The sequence below is a fragment of the Nicotiana tabacum genome, chromosome 24 (assembly GCF_000715075.1).
Source record: "Nicotiana tabacum cultivar K326 chromosome 24, ASM71507v2, whole genome shotgun sequence".
NCBI classification, from domain to species: Eukaryota; Viridiplantae; Streptophyta; class Magnoliopsida; order Solanales; family Solanaceae; genus Nicotiana; species Nicotiana tabacum.
In genome coordinates, this window is record NC_134103.1 from 92,010,841 (window position 1) to 92,036,634 (window position 25,794).

The 25,794-nt window shown below is 35.8% G+C and overlaps 1 protein-coding gene and 1 non-coding gene across 2 annotated transcripts; one reads left to right on the forward strand and one right to left on the reverse strand.

Moving 5' to 3' along the window:
* Positions 1-578: 578 nt before the first annotated feature.
* Positions 579-659, reverse strand: TRNAL-AAG (transfer RNA leucine (anticodon AAG)). The gene has a single exon. It is a non-coding gene; the product is annotated as a tRNA-Leu (tRNA).
* Positions 660-19,882: 19,223 nt separating this feature from the next.
* Positions 19,883-20,778, forward strand: LOC107781717 (putative phytosulfokines 6). The gene is made up of 3 exons (XM_016602457.2): positions 19,883-20,013; positions 20,222-20,286; positions 20,431-20,778. The coding sequence occupies exons 1-3, from the start codon at positions 19,917-19,919 to the stop codon at positions 20,539-20,541; spliced, it is 273 nt and encodes a 90-aa protein (XP_016457943.1). The 5' UTR covers positions 19,883-19,916; the 3' UTR covers positions 20,542-20,778.
* The last annotated feature ends 5,016 nt before the right edge of the window (positions 20,779-25,794 follow it).

The window sequence follows — 25,794 nt, forward strand, 5'->3', positions numbered from 1 at the left end:
GTAATGTTGGGAAAAAAGGGACAAGAGAAATGCGAACCAATAATAGAAAAAGTAGGTCATGAGCAGTTAAATATTGAGCACATTGAAGATATTTATGATGTGTACGTCGCGTGAAGCCATTCTATGCTAAAGCTGATACCAACATCTCATTTTGGCCTCTGAAACCATTTTTATGTCCAGTTTATGCTGAAATTGGTCCTAAATTGGGTAAACTTGTAAATTTTTATGTAATACGAATATAACTTCAATATTGACCTCAAAATTCGGTATATATGCAAATCTCCCAACCTTAGCTCTTCTCAATTCCAGGTAACACCTAGTCCAACTCCTGCTCTGGGCTGGATTGTGCATTGGGTAGATCTTCAACGATAAGACTGTTGGCTGCTAAGTAGGTTGATTTCATGGCCTTTCAAGATGAAAATAATGCCTTAGACTTGCAATTGCAATTGGATTGGACGAAAGGATTTACAGATTAGTTTGAAACAAGAGGGGAAAAATAGTTATATGAGGTTGATGGCTGCTAATCATGTAAGCAAAAATGGAACACATTATATAAGAGCACCAAAAAATAAATATACTGTTGAGAGTGGGATTTGAACCCACGCCCTTTCGGACCAGAACCTTAATCTGGCGCCTTAGACCAACTCGGCCATCTCAACTTGTTGTCTTGATTTCCTCGCAGTCCATAGTACAACAAGGAGAATCCTCACGTTTGCAAAGTGTTTTTAGCCCGATCTTAGTGACCTTCTCTTGTGTATAATTTAATTTCCAACATTTCTAGCATAGAAGCTACGAGACGAAGTCAAAATCTTACCACAATTTATCTTCATTTTTCTGTCTAGAATATTCACTATCCATGAATTTAACACCTACTTAGGCTTGGTGGCAATGATTTTGTCCAAAAAGATGGTCCATCTATCATTTCTGTTCTTCCTTGTTTTCCGAAAATTGCATTTCTTTTTGTAATTACATTCGCCCTATAACATGATTACTAAAATGACAGGCGTAAATCTATTAACTTTTATCTTGAATCTATCTCAGTGTTTTAGCATGTTTTAACTCTTAAGTTATCCAAAGTTGGAAGTTGATTGCATACAAAAGTATAAAATTACCTTGTTATTATACAAAGATATCGAAAACCCCGAATACAATGACACAACAATTATTTAATAACTAGTCGTGATTATGAACTCCAAACAAAATATTATCACCTTAAAATCATATGCTCCTCAATCCCAAACACTACTAGAAATCCGATAAAAACCGACCAAAAAAATCGACCAACGTTGGTCGGTAAAGGCCAAAAACCGACCAAAACACGACCATTTACGTGTGGACGGTATTTTTGTGGTCGGAAAGGCATATCGACCAAAGTTGATCGGAAATTACCGACCAACTTTGGTCGGTCAATTAAATTCAAAAAACAAATATTGCAAAAAAACCCGACCAAAGTTGGTCGGTTTTTTCCGACCAACGTTGGTCGGTATTTTAATTATGTAATAAAAAGATTCACTATCTGAGAATCGAACCGGGGTCTGTACTGTGGCAGGATACTATTCTACCACTAGACCATTGGTACATTTTTATTTTAAGATTGTCTTTTATTTGATTTATACTCTTTAATTGTATTTTCGCACGAAAATAACCGACCAAAGTTGGTCGGTTTTATTAAAAAGTAAAATTACCGACCAAAGTTGGTCGGTTTTTTTAAATGACCGGCCGAATTAACCGATCAATTTTGGTCAGTTTTTTTAATATTAAATTTTATTTATTTTAATTAAAAAACCGACCAAAGTTGGTCGGTTTCTTGAAAAATAAATTTCGCGGGACTCAAAAATAGTTTCCCGCATTTTTGCGCCAAAGAAAACCGACCAAAGTTTGTCGATTTCGTAAAAAAAAATTAAAAAATAAAATATTTTGAAAAACGACCAACTTTGGTCGATTTTTTGGTCGGTTTTTTGACCGACCAAAGTTGGTCGGTCGACCTTGATCGGTTTTTACCGAATTTCTAATAGTGAAATTGTTTGATGCAGTTCGGACAGTCAAGCTAATTCTTCTGTGACTACGATTTTTCATATATTTTTTAAATAGTATTATTAATTATTGTGACTTATAATACTTTTAAGCAATTTTTAAATATATAATTTTATTTTAAAAAACTTAAAAGATTTAAGTCCGAATTCATAATCAAAATTAAAAAATTTAACTCTCGAAATATGAACTGTATCAAACAAATTGAGACTGAGGAAATACTAAAATAATAGTATTCGTACTTTGAAAAAAAGATCTTTAGTTTAAGACATGAAAGAAGCTTCCAAATGACTACTAATTACATTTATTGTAGTATCTATCGAGAATTTTATTCGTTTGTCATGTTATGACTTATGACTACTTTTTTCATAATATTCTAAAAGTCTACAGGGAATTATATGCATGCATGTGTTGCGAAAAGAAAGTTGATACGGTACGTCTAATCTCTTTAATTTCCAAAGCATTAATTTCTTACATTCACACGCAAGAAAATTCTTTCATCCATTTAACTAGCTAGAACTAGCATGATTCGTGTATTTTTCCATGTTGAAGTTTCTAGAGCACAGTAAGAAACAAATTCGTATTTCCATTTTCCACAAATATAATAAAGCTCTTCAATTGTATTTTCTTTTGTTTTTTCCTTTTCTTTCTATTAATTGACGTGGGGCTAAATCATTAAAAATGTTGGCTTTTGACTTGGGAAATATTTCCAAAGTGGATGAGGAAAAAATGCTTCATTCTGTGAATATTCATGGATCCGAGGAAGCACAAGTGAAAATAACAAGGAGAAGAAAAAAGAAAACAAAGCAAGAGAAGCTTCTGTATGGGTCAAATTTTGTATTTAGAATATTTGAGCCAAGATAGTAATAAGGGAAGAGTTCCCAAGTCGTCGTTCGTCTAAATGGCCCAAGAAGCAGCGAAGTCTGTGGTCGAAGAGTCAACGAGAGTCGTAGTCGAGGTGTCAACAAGGGTCGAGGTCGATGTCGAGTACTATTGACAGAGCTGTAACGGTTAGTTTTCAAGATAGGATATTAAAGAGAATATTCTAATGGATATTCTCTACACTTGTACCATTAGGATTTCTTAGGAACATGTCCCATATAAATAGGAAAAGAGACAATGATATGGGACATGTGATATTCATTTGTAAAGAACACACTTTGACTTACAGATTCGGCTCTCACTTATTAAGACACAAACATCACTTTTTCACTGAGATTCTTGTCCATACTTTTCCATCAAATCCGAGAATAACTCGAATATTCAAGAGTTTGTCTATCATTCATCATTGTTAGGAGGAACATCCACTTATTCCTTCTATTCTTGGATGACCAATTCACCCTATTTACTTAAATGCAATTTATTGCTGTTCTTTATCATTAAATGTTATTTCCTTACATCTAGTTTCTAGAGTATTTATTGCATGTTAATGCCATTATTCGGCCAGATCTACGTAATATCTGTTACTTCTTTAAAAACTCCGTCTAGGAATATTATTGTTAACTAAGATTAACCCTTATTTCTATAAATTTAATTATTTGAACCAAGATCTATATTTTTTGGTCGAACGGGGCTTTTGACTTAGGGAAATATTTCCAAAGTGGATGAGGTAAAAAATGCTTCATTCTGTGAATACCCCAGTCATGGATCCGAGGAAGCACAAGTGAAAATAACAAGGAGAAGAAAAAAGAAAACAAAGCAAGAGAAGCCTTCTAGTTAAGCAAATTTTTGGACACCAATTTGATTGAAACTTGAAAAAAAATGAGTTTTTGAAGATGAGATGAAAAATAATTTTGAAAGTTTAAATTGTGTTTGAACATGCATTTTACATGAAAAAAATTTGATGTTTTGTGAGTAGAAAGCTTGAAAAACTTGAAAAACTAGTCTCTAAGTACTTTTTGAAACTTGAAAAATTCTTTAAAAAAAAACTGCCCAAAAATTGGTCACTTTTTTATAATGAAACAACGTTTTAAATATATATTTTTTTAAAAGTAAAAAAAAAAAAAAAAAAAAAGTATGGCCAGACGGGAGCTAAATCCTCTTACTTGATATCACTTTTGAAAAGATGGACTACAATTTTCTTTATGGGAGATCGCTATCCATCACATAATTAATCAGATGTATATTTAAATTATTTTTCTTGTACAAATTAAATAGAGTCAAATTTTAGATAAGTTTCGATATCAGATAGTGTTATGTTCAAATTGAATGTCATATTTTATCTTCGGTAGGATCTTTCGATGCCTCTTTCAAAGCCATCTATTCGTTTCTACTACTCAATTTCATTGCCTATAATTAATTTAAAATACCAAGAATACCAAGAATACAAAGAATACTGAAAAAGAAGTAAATCTTGATTTTAGAGAAAGTTGACTACTTAGACTTCATTATTAACACTTGTTAGGTAAACTAGGAGTCCACCAAACTGTATAGAGAACCTGATTCTCTATCAATTCCCATAGAACACGGCGATAAGTAAATAACACAAGATATTTATGTGAAAAATTCTCAACTCATGGGATTAAAAATCACGAACTAAACTGGTAGGATTTCAACTTCACTGACTGAGCAAACTTTATATTACAATCTATTGTAATTTAAGAATTAAACTCTTAATCTCTCACATACTCACAATGCCTATATTGCGAGCCTCTTTGTAATAACCCTATTACAAAGCTAACCACTTGACTAACTCTAGTCAAAATAACCATACAGTTTATGGTTATCCTACGAAATGCTTCTAAAAAGCTGAGTAGGAATTACAAGTGAATAACATGAACAAATACACAACAATACTAAAGGACACACAATGTAACCAATGTTGGGATCTTGTCCTTTGTTATGTTGTTATTTTGTTCTTCAATGCCTTGGGAGAGTCAAGGCGACTGCACACTTGAGAGTAAATGATATTTAGGTTTTGCAAGTGTATGTAATCCCTTGCCTCATATTCGTAATATATAAGTGAGGTCATCAAAGATAATGCAAGGGAGTGTCCGGTACACAGCATGCTTCAACAATGCTGATGTACTGTTGCGTGTGCAGTACAACAACTTTAACACATGTAAGAGTTGACTTGTACTGTGACCGTATAAACTGATATTTATTTATTCCCTCTACTGTTCCCTTATCTGATTTCATTGAGACTTGTACCACACATTTGACTTGTTGCTCTGAACGCGGAGGAACCAATTGTGTCAATTTCCTAATATGGTTCTCTTATAAAGTTTGTTAAATCATCAAAACAAAAGATAAATAACTTATCAATTTTTCCCTTTTTGATGATGACAAACTAAGAATCTGAAAACCTACTCCCCCCCCCCCCCCTTCAATTTTCTTCTCCCTTTTAGCATCATAAAAAATGAGACAAGCAAATGCAAAAACAAGTCCAGCAGAATTAACGCATGCCACTTGCGTGCACACAACATAGCTAAAGACAAAACACAAGAGTATAACATGCATTTAAAGGAACGATGATGCTCATTAATTTGAAGGAAAAAGAACCATTGTAGCAATACCAACATTACAAAACATACATAAGTCAAACTGAACTAGAGTACCACAGTCAAAAGGGATGGATAAAAAAAAGACACTGTAAAATTAAGCAGAGGCTGGCAAAGGGACAAAATAGGGAACACTGGATGAGAAAGGGAATTACTAAGGAGCAAGGGCCTTGAGGAGACTATCAATGCGAGCATTAGCAGCCCTTTGATCGTTGATCAACTGCTCTTTCAAGTTCTCCACCCGTTTCCTCAACTCTGTATTTTCAGCCTTCAAGCGGACAACTTCTGCTCCCTGAGCACTACTGGAACCAAGTTCCTTGCTGGCATGTCTGAACTTAGACTCAAGAATGGCATTCTGGGTCTTCAACTTCCTGATTTCCTCATTAGCAGCATTTTGAGCATCGATAAATTGAGAGATTGTGGAACTACTGCCTATACCTCTTTTTTCTACACACCCGCATTACTCTAAGGTGGTCATTGAGAAAATTTATTTACGAGTTCCCACAGCTGCTCTCCCAAAGGGGACCGCAAATCGTTCAAAGACTTTTGTGAGCAGGAACCCATATGGCAACCCAAGATTTCTATCCATGAAGTCTGCCACTTTCTTCATGTGTTCAATCAAAATTCCAAGCAAATTGATGGGAGTGTAGGCGTCTAGTGCCTCCAAAAGAACCAGGTCCTTTATAGAGGCAATGGATCTCCTTTCATCTCTTGGGAGCAAGACCTTGTTCACCAACTCAAACAATAGTTGGTATTCTAGAAGCAATGCCTTCTTGTGCACTCGTTCCCCTTGTTGAACAACTTGAGGCTTGAGGATTATCTTCCTAAACTCTGGGGAATATGTTCCCTCCGCAGTTGAGAGCCCTTCAGTAGGCACCCCAAGAATTTCTCCAAGCACAACCTCATCCATCGCGAAATCTATCCCATTGATCTTCAAATAGATTGTATCACTCTCTACTATAATCAAGTCAGCATAAAAATTGCGAACCTCCTTCTCATACACTTTTGGACTCTGAATTGTAAAGAAATGAGCCCACTTGTGGAAGTCACAGATTTCTACCAATTGCCTCATTCCAGCCTGATCAAGAATGTCAGTATCAAAAACTCTACCCCACAGAACTTTTTTACTTTTTTAATTTATCTTTCCTTTCAAGCTCAGACACATCTACTCTTGCCTTCTTTGAGGAACTAGGTTCCTCACTGTTGCTTGGCCTCTTTCTGAGAGGCTTCTTTTTCTCAGCAATTTTCTCCTTCTCAACTGACTTCTCCTTCTCAACTCTTTCTTCACTACCAACTTCAGTATCCTTTGCATATAGGACCTTCTTTTGTTTTACAGAAACATTGTTCTTAGATGCTTTCCTAACAAGAGGAGCAAGTTCCTGATTCGTCTCCTCATCCTTAATTTCCACAATATTTTTCGGAAGTATATCCTCCTCGTCAACCAGTCTACTTTTCATAAGCCTTCTCCTTTTCCTTTTCTCCTTATTCTCTATTAATGCACTCGCGAGAGAAACCTTTTTTGCTGCCTAGTGGTGGGTCATTTAGGAACAGACTCTTATGTGACTGTCCCACCACTCCTAGCAGCAATAAAGTGGGCTACAGATAGATTTTTGAAGTCCTCCTCACTATGATCAGCATCTCCTTCGGACACCGACTTTATCTCAGGGTACACAACCTCTAAAGGGGCTGCAACAAGGTGAAGGGAAGAGGTAGGGTCGGTACTACCCATGGGCTGTGTAGTAGAGCTTGGAGTTTTATACCAAGTAGGAGCTGAGAACTCCTCTTGGGCAGAGGGACCAAGTCCCTCTGTAAGATCCCATGTAGACTGACCGGTACCTGGTCACTTTGAGGCACCTGGTCCCCATTCCCTCGTTTTTTCCCATGAGTCCCAGTACCCACATCACCAGATAAAGAATCCCCAACAAGACTTTCCTCAACAACAACAGATAAACAAATTTGATCTATCTCACCCCCAATAACCATCAATGCAATACCAGTAGAAGAGGGTGGAACATTACCTGATGATGACAAGGCATTCAGATCAAACCCCTGAGCAATTGGGGTTTCAAAGACACCAGATACTGATGCACCACCACCCTGACCAGTAACAGTCATTTTGTCCACAAGTTCTTCCGCAACACGTTGACTGGAGACTTCTACACCTTCATCTCATTCCACTATTTCTTCTGTAGTTTGGAGAAAGCGAGAGGTAGACGTTGGTCCTTTTGATTCCACTTTCTATGTGGCAGCAGATAGTGAGGGAGAGACAACAAAAGTTTTAGGATTTTGGCTTTTTCGGTTGCGATGGGTACCAGAACTGGATGGCGTTATTAAGTATGATTTTAACCTATTATTTGCTCTCTTTTACTTGTATTTTAGGCCAAAATTGCTTGAAGGTATTCCCGAAAACTAATGAAATATGCTTGCTTGCAGGAATTGTTCAAAATGAGCCAAAGGAATCAAAATCAATTCACAAAGGAGTCAAAAGTTGAACAAAATCCAAGGGTGGGCAAAGAGGTCTGAAGCGCGGACCGCACAAATATTGTGCGGCCGCGAAAGCTATGACGCGACCGCGATCAAAATTATGCGGCCCGCAAGAGGGAGATCCAGAGAGTATGATTTTGGGCTAAGTGATGAGCGTGGACCGCACCAGAAATATGCGGCTGCGATTGAAATTATGCGGACCGTGATGACTGGGATTCAGAGAGCTCACAACTTGAGCAAAAGAGAGAAGTGCGGACCGCACTAGAATTATGCGGCCATGGAAGTCCCTTGCGCGGCCGCGATTGAAATTATGCGGTCCGCAAGATGAAGAATCAGAGAGTTAATTTCAAGCCAAACTCAAGAACGTGGACCGCATCACTTTTATGTGGCCACATAATCTGGAACGCGGCCACTCTTAGAATTACGCGGTCCGAGAAAGTTCAGCTCAACCCAGATCCAAAAGAGAAGAACGCGGCCCGCATCAGAATTATGCGACCGCAAAAGCAAGAGTGCGGCCGCACTCAGAATTACACGGCCGCACAACCTCCGCAGGGGTATTTTTGTCCGATATTTTCATCTTAGTATAAATAGAACTTTTTATCATTTTTAGGGTATGTCAGTTTATGTTATGTTTTGTAGATGGCTGACTTTTCTGTTTTTGGATATTTTGTAGTAGATTCACTTTTTAACATTAGATTTTCATTCCATAAATTAATATCATGAATTTTATCTTCATTTCATCTTTAATTATGTTATTTCCATGAGTAGCTAAACCCATAGCTAGGGTTGTGACCCAACCCTAGTGTGGGTATTTAATAGGTAATTGATTTTAGGGCTTGAATGTGAATGTGTTAGTGATATTCAGCCTAGTTCTTGCTAGAACTCAAGAATTAATGGTTGCAAACATTGATTCATGCATTATGACTTAGTCTCTATTTGAGAAAGAGGGACTAAGTCTAGGAAAACTAGGCTAACAATGAATTGGGGTGAACTGAAGAAATTGATAGCCCCAATAAAAGGGTTGAACCTAGAGATTGTAACACCTAACTTGAGCTAATATCACTTGATTTGCATGAATGCCCATTTGGTCTTGAGAAAGCCAAATTGGGAAAAATCACTCAAACTACCGAGAGGTATAGAGTGAGTACCCGGGTGTGATTAGCTATATTACAATACCAACTAATCAAGCTTGCCCTAGATTTTTCTACCCGTTAGATATCCACCTAGGTATAAGTCACTACCCTAGTCTCTTTAAACATTTGAAAAACAATAACAAAAATATTGTCCTTAATTGCAATCTTTAGAGTAAAGTTGAAGTAGAAAAACCAATCAAATTTGTGGAAGTGCAATTAAAGCCAAAACTTGTAATTAACTTAGATATACACCTAATCCTATATTCTAACTCTCTGTGAATTTGATCCCGACCTTTGTTGGGTTTATTATTGCATCGACCGCATCGCTACTCAATTGTGGTGTAGTTTTGGCACAGATCAGGCATAGGGGAGGAGACTGTGGATGGTGGTTGTTTGGAAATTAGGGCTTCAGTGGGTGAAGATTGGGGTTCCAATCTGGATGGCTGTGCTTCATGAGATGAAGACACAGCAGGGACTTCGGATTTTGGTGAAGACATGTCGATTTTTAGAGAATGAAGACACAAGAAGAGGGTTTTTGGAGAAGAGGAGTGTTTGATGTAGATAGTTATGAGAGAGATACTACCTTTTTAGGATATTTAGAGGGACGAATTACAATTAGGTATGATTAATGATCTGGTTAGACGGGTCAGTTTGTAACGGGTGTGTCATTTGTGCTTAAAAGATATGGGAAAAGGCGGAGGCAATTAATGACAGGGCACACTAGCAGTTCAAAAATGCATATGTGTAGGAGAACTACTAACCTGAGTCATGGGAACCAGGTTCCCTAATAAATTTTGAAAATAAGAGCATAATCCTTCCAAAAATATGCAATGTCATTAACTACTTGTTTGTCCTGTAGTTTCCATATGTGTTTACCTACAACAATATAGAATTGAGTTAGAAATTGCCAGAAAATATGTTTTAGTAATTCACCTTACCATCCTTTCATAGCCAATCATCGAGGGACCAGGTTCTCAGTTAAGCTTGATCAACCCTAGCTCCAGTCGGTTTCTTTCAAAATGCTCTCTTATTAGTACTTTGGTGAAGATATCTGCTACATGGTCCTCTATTTTGCAAAACTTCATACAGATGAGTCTTTTTTCAACATTGTCCCTTAGGAAATGATGTCGCATATCAATATGCTTTGTCCTCTTATGTTGAACTGGGTTCTTTGCCAAATTAAGAGCACTTGTGTTATCATACAAAAGTGACAACAATCAGAGGATACACCAAAGTCTTCTAGTTGTTGCTTGATCCACAACAGTTGGGCACAACAGGAAGCATTTGCCACATATTCAGCTTCTGCAGTAGAGAGGGCCACATAGTTCTATTTCTTTGTACCCCATGAAATCAAACATGACCCCAGAAAATATATCATTCCAGATGTACTCTTTCTATCCACCAGATTACCAGCATAATAATACCCAATTAAGTCAAAATTATTTTTTGAGGGATAATAGAGGACCAGGTCCTGCAATCCTTTGAGATACCTCAGAATTCTCTTAGCAGCTTTCAAATGAGATTATTTAGGACTTGACTGGAATCTAGCACATAATCCAACACTTAACACAATGTCAGGTCTGTTGGCTGCTGGGTACAAGAGTGATCCAATGATACCATGATATATAGTTTCATTTACAGGGGAACCAGGTTCGTCCATGTCTAGATGAGTGGCAGTAGCAATGAGAGTATCAATGGTTTTTGAGATTTCCATCTCAAATCTTTTCAGAAGCTCTTTAATTTACTTATGTTGACTTATCATAGTTCCTTTAGAAGTTTTCTTTACTTGTAGCCCAAGGAAGAAGTTTAGTTCCCCCATCATACTCATTTCTAACTCACTTCCCATAAGCTTTGCAAACTCCTCACACAAAGTATCATTTGTTGCACCTAAGATGATGTCATCAACAGGTTCCTCTCTCGTTTTTTTCAGAAAAAGAGTGTTGTCAATTTTCCCTCTAGTGAAGCCATTCTCCAGAAGGAACCTGGACAATCTTTCATACCACACACGAGGGCCATGCTTTAATCCATATAAAGCCTTGTCAATTTTGAAGACATATTCAGGATATTCATGGCATTCAAAACCAACTGGTTATTTGACAAAGACTTCCTCCTTCAAATATCCATTCAGAAATGCACTCTTAACATCCATTTAGGACAATTTGAATTCCATATGAGATGCAAAAGCAATGAGAATTCTGATGGCTTCCATTCTTACAACTGGAGAAAAAGTTCCATCATAGTCAATTCCTTCTTCTTCTTGATTATAGCCTTGGACCACCAGCCTGGCTTTATTTTTTTGTTGTATAGCCAAAATCATCAAGCTTCTTTCTGAACAACCACCTAGTTTCAATAACTATTCTATTTGAGGGTCGAGGAACCATGTGCCACACTTTGTTCCTCTCAAATTGATAGAGCTCCTCTTGCATAGCAGCAATCCAGTCAGCATCTTTTAATACTTCCTCGATATTTTTAAGCTCAATTTGAGACAAGAAAGCTGAGAAAATAAATATGTTTCTTACCTTGGATCTAGTCTGAATCCCTAAATCCAAAGGAGTGATTACATTTTGAAGAGGATGTGAGCTTTTGTGCTTCCAGTTAGACACTTAGGTTTCAGAGTGGGAGGTACCAGGTTTCTCAATATGTGACCCATCATAGGCATTGTTGGAAGTATGAATACCACTTCTTTGTTATGCATCAGGAGTGCCTAATACAACATCAACAACTCTATTGTCAGCTTCAGTTGATGTGATAGAGGGACCATGTTCCTCCAAATCAGCTGGAAGTTCTGTTGTATCTTCTTCACTAGTCTCCTTGACTTGACTCATCAGATTTGCCTACCAATTTTCCATATCAATAATCTCTCCAGGGACCTTTGAATAATCTCCATCTTGATCATCCTTATCATGTGAATCTTTCCCACTTGAGTGGTAAGATTCACCAAAGATCACATGTATACTTTCCTCTACACATTGAGTCCTTTTGTTGTAGACCTTGTATGCTTTGCTTTGTGAAGAGTAGCCAAGAAAGATTCCTTCATCACTTTGAGTATCAAATTTTTCCAATGTTTCCTTACCATTATTGAGAATGAAATATTTGCATCCAAATGCTCTCAGGTAAGTCAGCTTTGGTTTTCTCTCATTAAGTAATTCACACGGGGTCTTGTTAAGTGGGGACCTGATCATGCACCTGTTAATCAAATAACAAGCAATGTTCAATGCTTTAGCCTAAAAACCCTTTGGTACACCACTGTCAATCAGTATCGTCCTTTCTATATCTTCAAGAGTCTTATTTTTTTCTCTACAACACCATTTTGTTGGGGTGTTCGGGAAGTAAAAAATTATAACTTATACCATTTTTAGCACAAAATTCATCAAATTTTACATTGTCGAACTCGGTGTCATGATCAGATCTAATGCACATAACATTATGGCCCATCTTCACTTGAATCTGCCTCACAAAGGCAGCAAAGACTGGAAAGGTTTATCCTTGGTTTTGAGAAATAAGCTCCATGTGAATCTGGAGTAGTCATCAACAGTAACGAAGATGTACTTCTTTCCTCCTCTGCTAGGCATCCTCATAGGTCTACACAAATCTATATGAAGAAGATCCAGTGGCCTTGAGGTGCTCACTTCCTTCTTTGGCTTGAATGAGGACCTCCCTTAATTCCCTTTCACGCATGCATCACACACCTTGTGATCTTTGAACATTGACTTTGGCAACCAACAAACCAGGTCCTTCTTGATCAGCTTGTTCAACAGAGAAAAGCTTGCATGTCCCAATCTTCTGTGCCATAGTCTAGTATCATCATCAACGACACTCAGGCATGTAAGATCACCACCATTCAGAGAATCAAAGTCTGTAACATAAATATTTTTAAATATTTTTGAAATCAGAACCACTTCACCAGTTATAAGATTGGTGACAGTGCAAGACTTTAACAAGAACTCCACTTTATTTCCTTTGTCGCAAATTTGAGAGACACTCATCAGGCTATATTTCAAGCTATTCATATAATACACATTTTCAGTTGAGTGAGTGAGTATTTTTCCAATCTTTCTAACTCCCAGAATGTATCCCCTTTTGCCATTTTCAAAGGACACACCCCCACCCTACAGGGCCTTGAGTGAAAGAAAACCATCCATTCTTCCAGTCATGTGTTTAGAGCAGCCACTATCCATGTATCATTTTTGACTGATTCCCTTCATTACTGCCTGCACAAGAGAATCATTGATTAGACTTAGGAATCCAAACAAGTTTGTGTCCCTTGTAATGAGGGAAAGGACGAATGAGACTTCTTTTTGTCCATGCAGGCATCACACATTTCTTTTTCAGAGAATCAGGTTCCTTAAAAGTAGATACTTTTTCAAAAAAAACTTTATTTTTCTGTTGGGACTACTTTGCTTTACAGGAATCTTTGAAATGACCAGCTATACCACAGTGAGTACAAAGCCATTTATCAGGCACAGTAACATACTTGCTATGTGGGTTATAGGGGGTCTTTTCTTTGTGGAACCTGATTTCTTGCATGTTTTCCCCATTACTTTTATACATGAAAGTGATTGTATCAAAGGACCATGTCCACTTCAGAGATTTGTCTAGATCACTTTTAACCCTACGTACATATTCCTGAAGGTATCTATTTCTTTCAAGTTCAACAACAAGACTCAATTTTACCTTTTTGAGTTTATTTTCAAGCTTAAGGTGTGCCTCACTTGCCACTTCCTTTCCTTTAGAGGAGTTCATGCATTTTTCCATTTCTTTCTTTATCTTTTCTACTGTTTCCTTCAAATAAATAACTACAACTAGCAAATCATCTCTTTCATGTTCTATCTCTCCGGTTTTCTAAGTTAAATAGTTTTAACATTAATGAGATTGTGGTAAGTATCAATTAAGACATTTGCTATAGATACCGGCTTCTTTTAAGAATAAGACTTCATATTTCTTTGAACTTCTAGAGAGTTTACCTCATCGTCATCATTATCTTCATTCTCATCAGATTTTTCCATTAGTGCAAATATGGAATCATATTCTGCAGCTTCACTTTCAACGATCATCATAGAGGTGTCTCCTTATTCATCATCACCTTCAGATTCACTAGAGGAATCTTCCCACGCAGCCAGAGCTTGCTTCACAGCATTATCAGCAACATCTTTTCTCTTAAACTTCCTGTCAGGGACCTGGTTCTTCTTAGCCGTCTTGTTCGTGTTGTGTTTGTAATGGCCCTGCTTGTGGAGAGGGCAATCTTTGATGAAATGTCCCGGCTTTCCGCACTTTTGACAACAATCATAACCTTTTGTGTTTCTGCTAGAGCTGACCTTTTTAGGAATTTCTCCATTTATACGAACTATTTTCTGAAATCTCCGTGTAAGATAGGCCATGTCAGCATCATCACCACTTGAGTCACTGTTGTCTGCCTTGAGAACCAGGTTATTCTCCTTTTTGGGTTCTCTTCTTTCATGATCTTTCTTCTTTTCATTTCATAGGTTCCAGATTTCCAATGAGTTCATCAATTGTCAGCTTCTGTAGATCTTTGGCTTTCGTTATAACATTGACTTTGCTCTCCCAGGAATCAGGTAACATGCTGAGTATTTTTCTGACCAGTTTGTTCCTTTGGATAATTTCTCCAAGGGAGTGAAGCTCATTGATGATGGAGGCAGAGCGAGTATGCATGTCCTGATTGGACTCATTCTCCTTCATCTTGAAGAGTTCATACTCAGTAGTAAGCATGCTGATTTTTAAATGCTTGACTTGAGTGGTTCCCTCATGTGCGGTTTGGAGAACCTCCTAAATCTCCTTGGCAGATTGACAGGCTGAGATGCGGTTGTACTCGTCTAGTTCAATACTACAAACGAGGATCTTCTTTTCCTTGAAATTTTCTCGATGGCCTTACGATCAACATCATTATTTTCCTTCCTTGTATTTGTAACTGTGACTGTTGTCTCGCCAAGGGTTTTCATAGGGATAAAGGGTCCATCACAAATAACATTCCAAAGCTCTAAATCTTCTGCCATAAAGTCATGCATTCTTGTCTTCCACCAGCCATAGTATTGTCCATTGAATCTTCGTGGTCTGTAGGTTGATTGACCTTCTTAAAAATTTGGTGGAGCATCTATGTAGATCATTTCTAGGTGTTAGCCTTATAGAAAGGACCCGCTTTGATACCAATTGATGTAAACTAAGAGTTCACCAAACTGTATAGAGAACACAACTCTATATCCGTTCCCACTGAACACAACAATAAGTAAATAACACAAGATATTTACATGAAAGACTCACAGCTCACGGGATTAAAAATCACGACCTACACTAGTATGATTTTAACTTCACTAATTGAGCAAACTTTAGATTACAACCTATTATAATCTAGGAATTATACTCTTAATCCCCCACCTACTCACAATACCTATATTTCGAGCCTCTTTGTAATAACTCTATTACAAGGCTAACCACTTGACTAACTCTAGTCAGAACAATCACACAGTTTATGGTTTACAAAATATCCTACGAAATGCTTCTAAAAAGCTGAGTAGTAATTACTAGTGCATAGCATGAACAAAGACACAACATTACTAAAGGACACACGATGTAATCAGTGTTGGGATCTGGTGCTTTGTTATGTTGCTGTTTTGTTCTTCAATATCATTGGGAGAGTGAAGGCGGCTGCACACTTGAGAGTAAATGATATTTAGGTTTTGCAAGTGTGTGTAATCTCTTGCCTCATGTTGGTAATATATAAGTGAGGTCATCAAAGATACTGCAAGGGAGTGTCTGGTACATAGCATGCTTCAACAATATTGTTGTACTGTTGCCTGTGCAGTACATCAGCTTTAACAGTTGCAAGAGTTGACTTGTACTGTGACCGGAGGAACTGATATCTATTTGTTCCCTCTGCTGTTCCCTTATCTGATTTCATTGTAACTTGTACCAGACATTTGACTTGTTACTATGAATACGGAGAAACCATTGTATCATGTTCCTATATGGTAAAATGACACATAACTTATCAACTTGACAACGACCTCCTCTTTGAAAGTCATTCCTCGTCCAATGTCAGTTTGACTTTCAGCAAATTCTTTCAAAAGAATACTTGATTCTTTTGAAAAAAGAGAAATTTTTCTTTCTAAGAAAATTATTGTATTAAACGAACAATCTGCCCTTGAGTCACAAAAACAAAAAAGCGGAAATTGTCAACAAGGGATCAAATATCCTTCTAGCTTAATGGCACTTTGAATTTTAAGTTTGGCAATTCAGAAGTGAAAGACTGAAAGTCGCTCTATTTTTATTTTTGTTCATATAATTTAATTGGGAGGTAGAACCGTGGGAGAAATAGAAATGAGGGAACATAAAAAGTAAGAGTGAAGTAAGTATTCATCTTTAATCATATAGATATTTGGGCTCGAGTTGTATGAATCTAATGAATTCGTTTTTGTTAGGGGTGTCTTACCTCAAAAGTGAATTTTTTTATGTGAATTTAAATAAGTCGGACTCTACTACAGATACCGAACACCCGATAGAAAAACGAAAAGGAAAAAAAAATAAGGGACGAGGAATTTGCGATTGTGGATATCAACCGAACTTGCAGTCACTTTTGGGTTTGGAAAAGATATAACATTGTGGCCGCCTCATTTAAAATGAAAACTATAGTTAACTTAATTGAGAAAATGTAAAAGCAAAAAACAAAAATTGCAAATAAGCTATAAACTCATAAATAAAAGGCCATTGCCCAAGAATTTGACATAGGTAAAAAGAAAAGAAGGGGGGGGGGGGGGGAAGGAAATGGAGGCATTTAAGGAGAAATAGGTAGGGTAACTCTATTTGGACATGTGAAAACCGGAAACCAGCTTACCGTCGACCATGCCTAACTACAAAGCTTTGACTAGTCAGTGGTTTATACTCAATCCGTCTCAAATTATCTGTAATAATTATTTTGTATACGCCCCTTAATAAAAATTAATTAGGATGAGATTTTGATTACTTTACTCTTATTCATATTTTAATATTTAATCTTTTTTTATTGGTATTTGAACAAAGTTATCCATAATTAAGGTGTTTGTAATATTCAAGGATAATTATTATCAATGGTAAAAAATAAAATTTATATTAAACTTTTAAAATGACAAATAATGAAGATAACTATTTTTAGTAATATGAAAATATGAGAGGGAGTATCAAGCAAAAAAATATTAATATATAATTTAACAATCAACTAACACAAATTTATAATGCTCTAGCGAAACATGTTATTTGGACGCAAATCCACAATTCAATGAGATTTAGACATGAGACTTGATCTCAATTCTCGACACCTTCAATTTGACTTGTCAACCGGTAGACTTACTCAGTTGGTAAAAGCACCTTCACTCACGATTGTTAGGTCCTGAGTTTGAGTCACGCTAGAGAGAAAGTGTGAAAACACTATAGATCTTCCTAATTTGGGAGGAAAAAAAACGGTAGCCAAGCTTCATTATGTCTAATTAGCTTACTCCCTTTATAGAATTAGTTAAAATATGACAAAGAGGCCGGCTCAAGAACAGCATGGGCCTAAAGCCAAAGTTTATTAAGAGGCATTTTTTTACCAATATTAAGAGGCCTTAAACTTTAAAAAAACATATCATATTAAGTAACCTAATTTATCTTTATAGTTGACATATTTAAATTATGATTAAAAAAAAAAAAAGCAATATACTACTATAGGTAAAGATACAAAAAATAAATTTGAAATTCAAAGAAAAAGATATTAGCAAGTTAGAATAATCGAACCTGATTCTAAATGTTGATAACTTGATATTAGAATGAAATTTCAATAATTTTAATTTGTTTGTTGCAATGCTTGAGAACCAGAGAAAGAACGAAAAGTGCAATTTTAATTTATTCAATGCCTTTCATTCATATTGTTTAGAAAATAGACAATTTAGTAATGAAGAAGGAGAATTTAAAATACAGTTCTATTATGAGATAGAAAAAAATATTAATATTAAGAATATAAATTAATCACCAGTCACCATCAATCACATTGACTAAGTAATTCATCTTTTATTTTTATATAAGAATCTTATACTTTTTTATATATATATATATATATATAAGAATCTTATACTTTTTTACCATGAATATTAAATATTTTCTACAAAAATTACTATAGATTAACCTATTTTTGCTATTATAAAACAAATGGAGCCTTAGAAACTTGGGGGTCGCTTGGCCCTTGAGCCGGCATTGTATGACCATTCTTCATTCTTATTTTACTCATACTTTTTCTTCTTGAATAGATGCATTTTATTTTGTTACGAAAGTGATATCATTATTTACTTCTTTTTTTTAAAAAAGATTTAAAAAGGAAATGGAAGCCAAACTCAAAATGATGAACTCATAATATGATCCAAATTGTACTAAAGACAATGTATTAACGTTAGGAGTGGATAGACGGCTTATACTGTTCACATTATTATAGTAGTATATCAAAAGACAAAAATGTAATTAACAATAAGAAGTACTATCTTCTTGAATCTTGAGTTTGAGTATAGGTCATAAACGGCATAATAACTGATTAAATAACATAAGCGGTTTTCACTCTTTTCTGCTAAAGTCACTTTTTCTCCGTTTGTAACAATAAAGTCACTTAACTATACATATTACACTCAGAAGGTCACTCAACTAGATTTTTTAAATTTTTTATTATCAGTACCTATTTTACCCTCTAAATTATTATTTTTTTAATTTTTTAAATATTATAAGTTTTTTTCTCTTTTTAATCTACATTGTGGACTTACCTATAGAAAAATATATTTTATTTATAAAATAAAAAATAAAAAGTAGTTTTCAGCTCATATAATGACGGAATAATAATATAATTGAGCATAATTTTCAACCATATATAATGTATATTATAAAAATACCTTTATTTAAATAATTATTTTTATATTACGTGCATGGAATATATATTTTACAACCTTTATTTTCTTTCATTCTCAATTGTGTAAATAATTTTTTTAATTTTTTTTGTTAATACTAAAATTATTACGAACAAATTATTCTAATTAATTTTTTTACTATGCTCATTATTTTGTCATTTCAGCATTATATATGCTTAAATACTTTTTATTTTTTAAATTTATAAATAAAATTTATTTATTATATAGGTAAATCCATAATATAAATTAAAAAGGAAAAAATCATAATATTAAAAAGTTAAAAAAATAAAAAGAAGATAAATGTTTATAATTTATAGGGTAAAATAGGTATTTGACAATCCAAAATTTGGAAAATCTGGTTGAGTGAACTTCTGAATGATATAGGCATAGTTAAGTGACTTTGTTGTTACAAAAGAAAGAAAAATGACTTTAGCACATAATTTGGGATAATTGAGTGATCATTTGAGTAATGGATTCCTCTTTTCTTCACGTGACTCTTGGCTTTTGGCCAACTTTTTTGTGGCATTCTCTCCGCTCCGTTCACGTTTAGTTGTCCACTTTGGACTTTTTATGCCCCTTAAAAAATAATAAATGAAATATGAATTTTACTCGTAATAATGTTAATATTTTTAAAAGTCTTGAGAAATGATTTGGAAATGAGTAATTAATTATAAGGATAAAACATGAAAAAAAATTGTCATTCTCTTGATTTAGTATAACGGGCTTGATTTAGTATAGCGGACAAATAAAAGTGAACGGAATGAATAATTTTGAGTAGTATTTATACAACTCCAACTGCTCTATACCTCTCTCCATCGACCCTTTCTCTCATTTCTTTCTCTCAAATCTCACATACAATGAAGCTAACAAATGATCAATTTCTTACTTCTTTTTTCATATTACTGATCATTTCCTATGTAACATCTGCTCGTCTGCTGCCTACAAGTTATCGAGGTATGGAATGTCCCCCCCCCCCCCCCCCCCCTTCTCTCTTTATTTGTGTTTGTGAAGCTTGCAAAACTCCAAGTATGGAGCTTCTACGGAGAAATTCCCATTAATAATACTAATGATTTTCATTATTTGTGTTTGTGAAGCTTGCAAAACTCCAAGTATGGAGCTTCTACGGAGAAATTCCCATTAATAATACTAATGATTTTCACAGATATCAAGAAAGCTGAAGTTAATGGGATTACTCATTCAATTTCCACGCAAGAAGACTTCAACAATGTAAATCCTTATCTTTTCTTTCCTTTTTCAATTTCAATTTTGGTTTTGCGTTAATTAATTTCGTCAGTATTAATTTAGCGTAAATGGAAAATCTTCCTTTTTTTAATATTTGTTTTCTTGTTGTCTTTTCTGGTTCTTGAACAGCTCATGGGATTGGAGAAATGTGAAGACAGAGATGAAGCTTGTTTAAACAGAAGGATTGTAGCTGAAGCTCACTTGGATTACATATATACTCAAAACAAGCCTAAGCCCTAAAGAGGGATCCTGAAATTCAAACTATAGATTAAACTACAAAATCTGTTTACAACTAGAGGTTTAGATATGAAAAGTTATAGGAACCAGCAACGTGTTTAAATGTATCATAAGATGTATTATATTTTATGAGCTATGAATAAGTAGTTAAAGTTTTGATTACTCTTTAATTTTCTGCTTCTTTACTAGTGGTAAAATTTACTCTGCACATCACATAATCTTGATCCCTAGGAGTGATGCATAGAACTTGATTACTTAGTTTTACTATTCGAAATACTTGTGAAATATTGAAAAAACTTGATTAATAGTAACATTTCAAGTTGAAATAACTGTTTCCGATCACAAATTTTCACTCTTTTCCCACACAAAATTTATGTCCAAAAGATCAAAGCTCCACTTTAACTTGCTAGTATTCTTTTGCAACCTCAAACTATCATCGTTTATGGCAAGGACAGGATCAGCATAATAAGAATTTAAAATGCTGTTTAAATAATCAATGAATTACACCTCATTTGGGTTAGCTATATGAAACATCTATCTATATTTATTTTGCTATATTCAGGTTCATAGTTCCAAGAAAGTTGTGCCTGAAAGCGAAAACTTACAATGAGTGTGCATCCCAAATTGAACAAAACATCCAAAAGACAAAGAATACACCGTCTATGAAAAACATAACATCGCACTAACAGCCTAAAATAGCAGAGGAATTTCCAACAGAAAGAATTAAGATTACTTTGAGGCTTTCTAAGTCTAATAAGAGACGAGATGTGATGCTTTACTTAAACCTAAATCCATAGTTCATAGAGAAAAGATGGATACAATAGCTTGCTTAGGGCAAATTCTGAGGTGGCAGTTCTAATGGAAATGCAATTGGTGATTTCAATAGCAAAAGTTGCTGAATTGGAGGCGTGGTTGCTCAGGACAACGCAAAATGACAAGTAATTTATACTGAACTTGGATAACTTGAATTAACATACCCCTGCTATTCCTTTTACTTCAAATCAAGACAAAGGCATATAGTGCGTTCTCGCTTTCAAGGGAATTCAAGTCAAAATCTAGTACAAGGAGGAAGCGAAAGGCTAGCTACCAAGTACGAAACCACTCCCTTGGTTGGGATTGTGACTCCCCTATCCTTTCAATTTTTTGATTCCCAAGTCTTTTTTATTATCACTGTCGGAATACTTATGTTGACGACTTGGTCAGGGCGGTTCACAATTTCTTTGCTAAAGGCGGCATACCCATTTCGGGACGCTTGTAAGTCCAGGCTTCCAATTCCTGCAAATTGAACCGGTGATATGGAAAATAAGTCAAGGAATTACTAGTAATCCAATCAAGCAAGGAAGTATGCAACAGTACTTTTCTTTGATGAAGACTTTCATAGAAGGCATCAAGAAGATACAAATTTTACAATGCAAGCTAAATACATCAAGACAATGTACTTAAAAATATGGAAGTACAATATCAACTATGATTACTTATATAAAAAAGCAAGTGGACAAGTCCTAGGCATGTTAAAATTAAAGGACCGGCTGAGAATTTCTCTAACCTATTCTTTCTGTCAGTCCACTGAGTTTCAATTTTCAACTTAGGCCACAGAAGTTATCTATTAGAGAACTCAACCAAATAAGCACCGAGAACTGAATTAGAAGACTAAACAAAGAGAATTAAAGCAAGGGAGCAAATCATTGAACCTCTATTCAGACACTTAGAGAATTATATTTAAACATAAACAGAGTTAAACCATTCATCTATATCAACGTATACCTAACAGAAACAGGCATTTCGCACATTTGACTGTACCTGAGACATGCTAACATGAAAAATCTGTCTTCATTCAACAGCATCTAGTGAAACAACTCAACCATCTAACCTAGGTTTATTTATCATGAATACACAGTATATCAAACATAAAAAGGTCACAAAAGGTCCAACACAAACTAAATTAGACCGCTTTCACCGGAAGTTACAATCAACATTGTGAGCACGTAATTTTTGTCCTCTGCATAATTACACCTAAAAATGTTCCGAAATAGTTTTAATAATTTTTGTAGAGCTTAGGAATTTTATTTGTGTATTTGATTGAATTTTTTTTTGCATCATTAAGGGGCATTCTAAAATCATAAAAATAACAAAAATATTTTGCATTTTTTGCTTTTACATTTTTAAGTATTTTAATTACATGATAATTGCATTTCACGTTCATTGGAGGTTAGTCAAAATCTGTTGACCGGCCAGACCTCTCCGGTCACCATTTTCCTCCTTCTATGCGGCTCGCGGAGGCTATTGCTATATGTCGCCCAAAAATGATTAAACTCCGGCCAATGCTCGTATAGCAATAATCTTTGCCCGCCGAAGTTCCGTTTGAGCGCCGACGATGTTGTCTTCTACTGGTAATCTTTTTCTTCTTCTTTTCATTCCCTGGATTTGATGATCCCATATTTAATTTGTTAATCGTTAGTTAATTCTGAATTTTTCTTGACACTATGCTTAGGTTAATAGTTAATCACTAGTAAATTGTTTAAACTTTCTGAGTAACTATTTGTTGCATTGAATCTGAAGTTTGGTCAATTGATAATTACTTTGTTGGTTTGAACTGCATATCTACTTAATCAACTTGTTTAATCAGTTGTTGAGTCATGTTTATCCTATGTTTGTTAGCTTACTGTTAATTCAGTTTAGTTAATTGTTGTGTGTTAAACGTTTGGTTCTGATAAGAGAAAGAGGACAGTAATTTTGGGTAGAGGATAGTAAAATGATGAGTTAAAAGAAGGGTATTAACAAGGACTTGAGGGATCTAAAGGAAATAAGAAAACTTAGGGAATCTTGATGTAACTGACATGAACTTTCTCGAAGAGTTGAAAAGAATTTATTAGCAATAAAATTGGGAGAGGTCGGGTAATAAACAGAACATAAAAGGACTGAAAATAAAGAAAATAACTGAAACACAACTGTGAGAATATTCTTTATAATAGCACACTCACATTCTGCATATAGAGGCAATTGACAGACTCTTTCTCATTCATTAATCTGCATTCACTATCTCTCATCTTATTCCCTCATTCATACACATCTCATCTCTGGAAAAAAAGTTGAAACCAGTAACGACATGGCTGTTCATTTTGAGTGTATTAGCTCTGATCCCTTATTTACTATTTTTTCCGTACCTTTTTCTGCTTATGTGACTTACTGGGGGGTTGTTGTGGTTTTAGAGTAATTTTTGGGACACTTAGTCCCTAAACGGAAGCTTAAATCTTAGGATTTTTTACCGTAATTAGAATTGTGTGAAGACGACTCCGGATTGGAGTTTCGTTGGTTCCGTTAACTCCGTTGGCTGATTTTGGACTTAGGAGCATATATGGTCTGTGAATTTGAGGTCTGTAGCTGATTTAGATGATTAAGTTCGTATAATATTATGAGACTTATTGGTATGTTTGGTTGAGGTCCCGGGGGACTCGGGTTGATTTCAGGTGGTTAACGGACCAAGGTTCGAAGTTGTAGAATGGTTGAAGGTTTGCAACTGCTGGTGTAATCGCATCTGCGGATTGGGGACCGCAGATGCGTGCTCACAAAAGCGAGAAAATGGACCGCAGAAGTGGCCAGGGAGGCCTTGGGCAGAGGCCGCAGATGCGGCCATTCACGCGCAGAAGCGGCTTGCGCAGAAGTGCACACAGGCGCGCAGATGCGGGCAAAGACACTGATGTGGGGGATTTTCAGCACATGTGGTCGGCGCAGAAGCGGACAAGGGGCGCACCTGCAAGACCGTAAAAGAGGCCAAGTTGCCGCAGGTGCGGAAGGCCTGGGCAGAGTCCTTAAATGCGAGACTTCGCGAAATTGGCTTCATTTCATCATTTTGAGCCCGGCTTTGGCGATTTTTTGAGAGCATTTTTGAGGGATTTCGTGTAAGTCCCTTGTGCTTATTTTTGATTAATAATCTTGCTTCCCCATTTATTTTTTCACCTAGTTAGTGTGCTTTTAAGGTGGAATTTGGGAGTTTGAGGCTAGGGATTTAAAGAAGTTGATTTTAGGTTTTGAGTGGTCATTCGAGGTCAGATTTTGATAAATCTAGTATGGTTGGACTCGTGAGTGAATAGGCCTTCGAATTTTGTAATTTTTGCCCGATTCAGAGATGTGGGCACGGGTCGACCTTTTAGGACGAATTTTGAAAGTTTTGTTAAAGTCTTGATTTCGTTAATTAGATTAGTCTATTATAGTTGTATTTATGATATGTAATTATTTTGGCTAGATTTGGGCCATTCGGAGTCAGATAATCGAGGAAAGAGCATTCTTACTGATTGATTGAGCTTGGTTCGAGGTAAATGGCTTGCCTAACCTTGGGGGGGGATCCCCTTAGGATTTGGTACTGTTGTGATATATGAGCGTCGTGTACGTGAGGTGACGAGTACGTACACGGGCTATTTGTTGTAAAATCCGATTTATTTTACTGAGTAGTAATATGTTTTTCCTTTAATTTGAGTTATACCATTTAAATGAGTATTAGTCTGTTTTCATTCTTAATTGAGCTATTCCAACATGTGTAGCTATCTTGTTTAGTCTAATATCGCATGTCTACGTACTTTAATTACTTATTTGAACTCCTGAAGCATACCTAGTTGATTTCTTGCTTTCCTTGTTATTTATCAGTATAACTGTAGAAATCTTGTTATTAATTATTATATATATCGGTTCGAGCTGTGTGTTTACATTTGAGACTACGAGGAGGTTCCTCGGGAGTTTTTCTTGCACATTTACTTTTGAGACTACGAGGCGGTTCCTCGGGAGTTCTCCCTGTATATTCACTTTTGAGACTACGAGGCGGTACCTTGGGAGTTCTCCTTGCACATTTACTTTTAAGACTACGAGACGGTACCTCGGGAGTTCTCCTTGCACATTTACTATTGAGACTACGAGGCAGTATCTCGGGAGTTCTCCCTGTATATTTACTTTTGATACTACGATGCGGTACCTTGGGAGTTCTCCCTGCATATTTATTTTGGTACTACGAGACGGTATCTCGGGAGATCCCCTGTTGTTTATCCATGTGTGTTGTATTGTTATATCGTTGTGTTTTCCTTTTGTTAAATTCCAGTCTCTTATTATACTGTTTTATTTTCCTATTTTATTTATTATATACCAGTGGGCCTGACCTAACCTCGTCACTACTCTACCGAGGTTAGGCTTGGCACTTACTGGGTACCGTTGTGGTGTACTCATGCTACTCTTCTGCACATATTTTGTGTGCAGATCCAGGTACTTCTT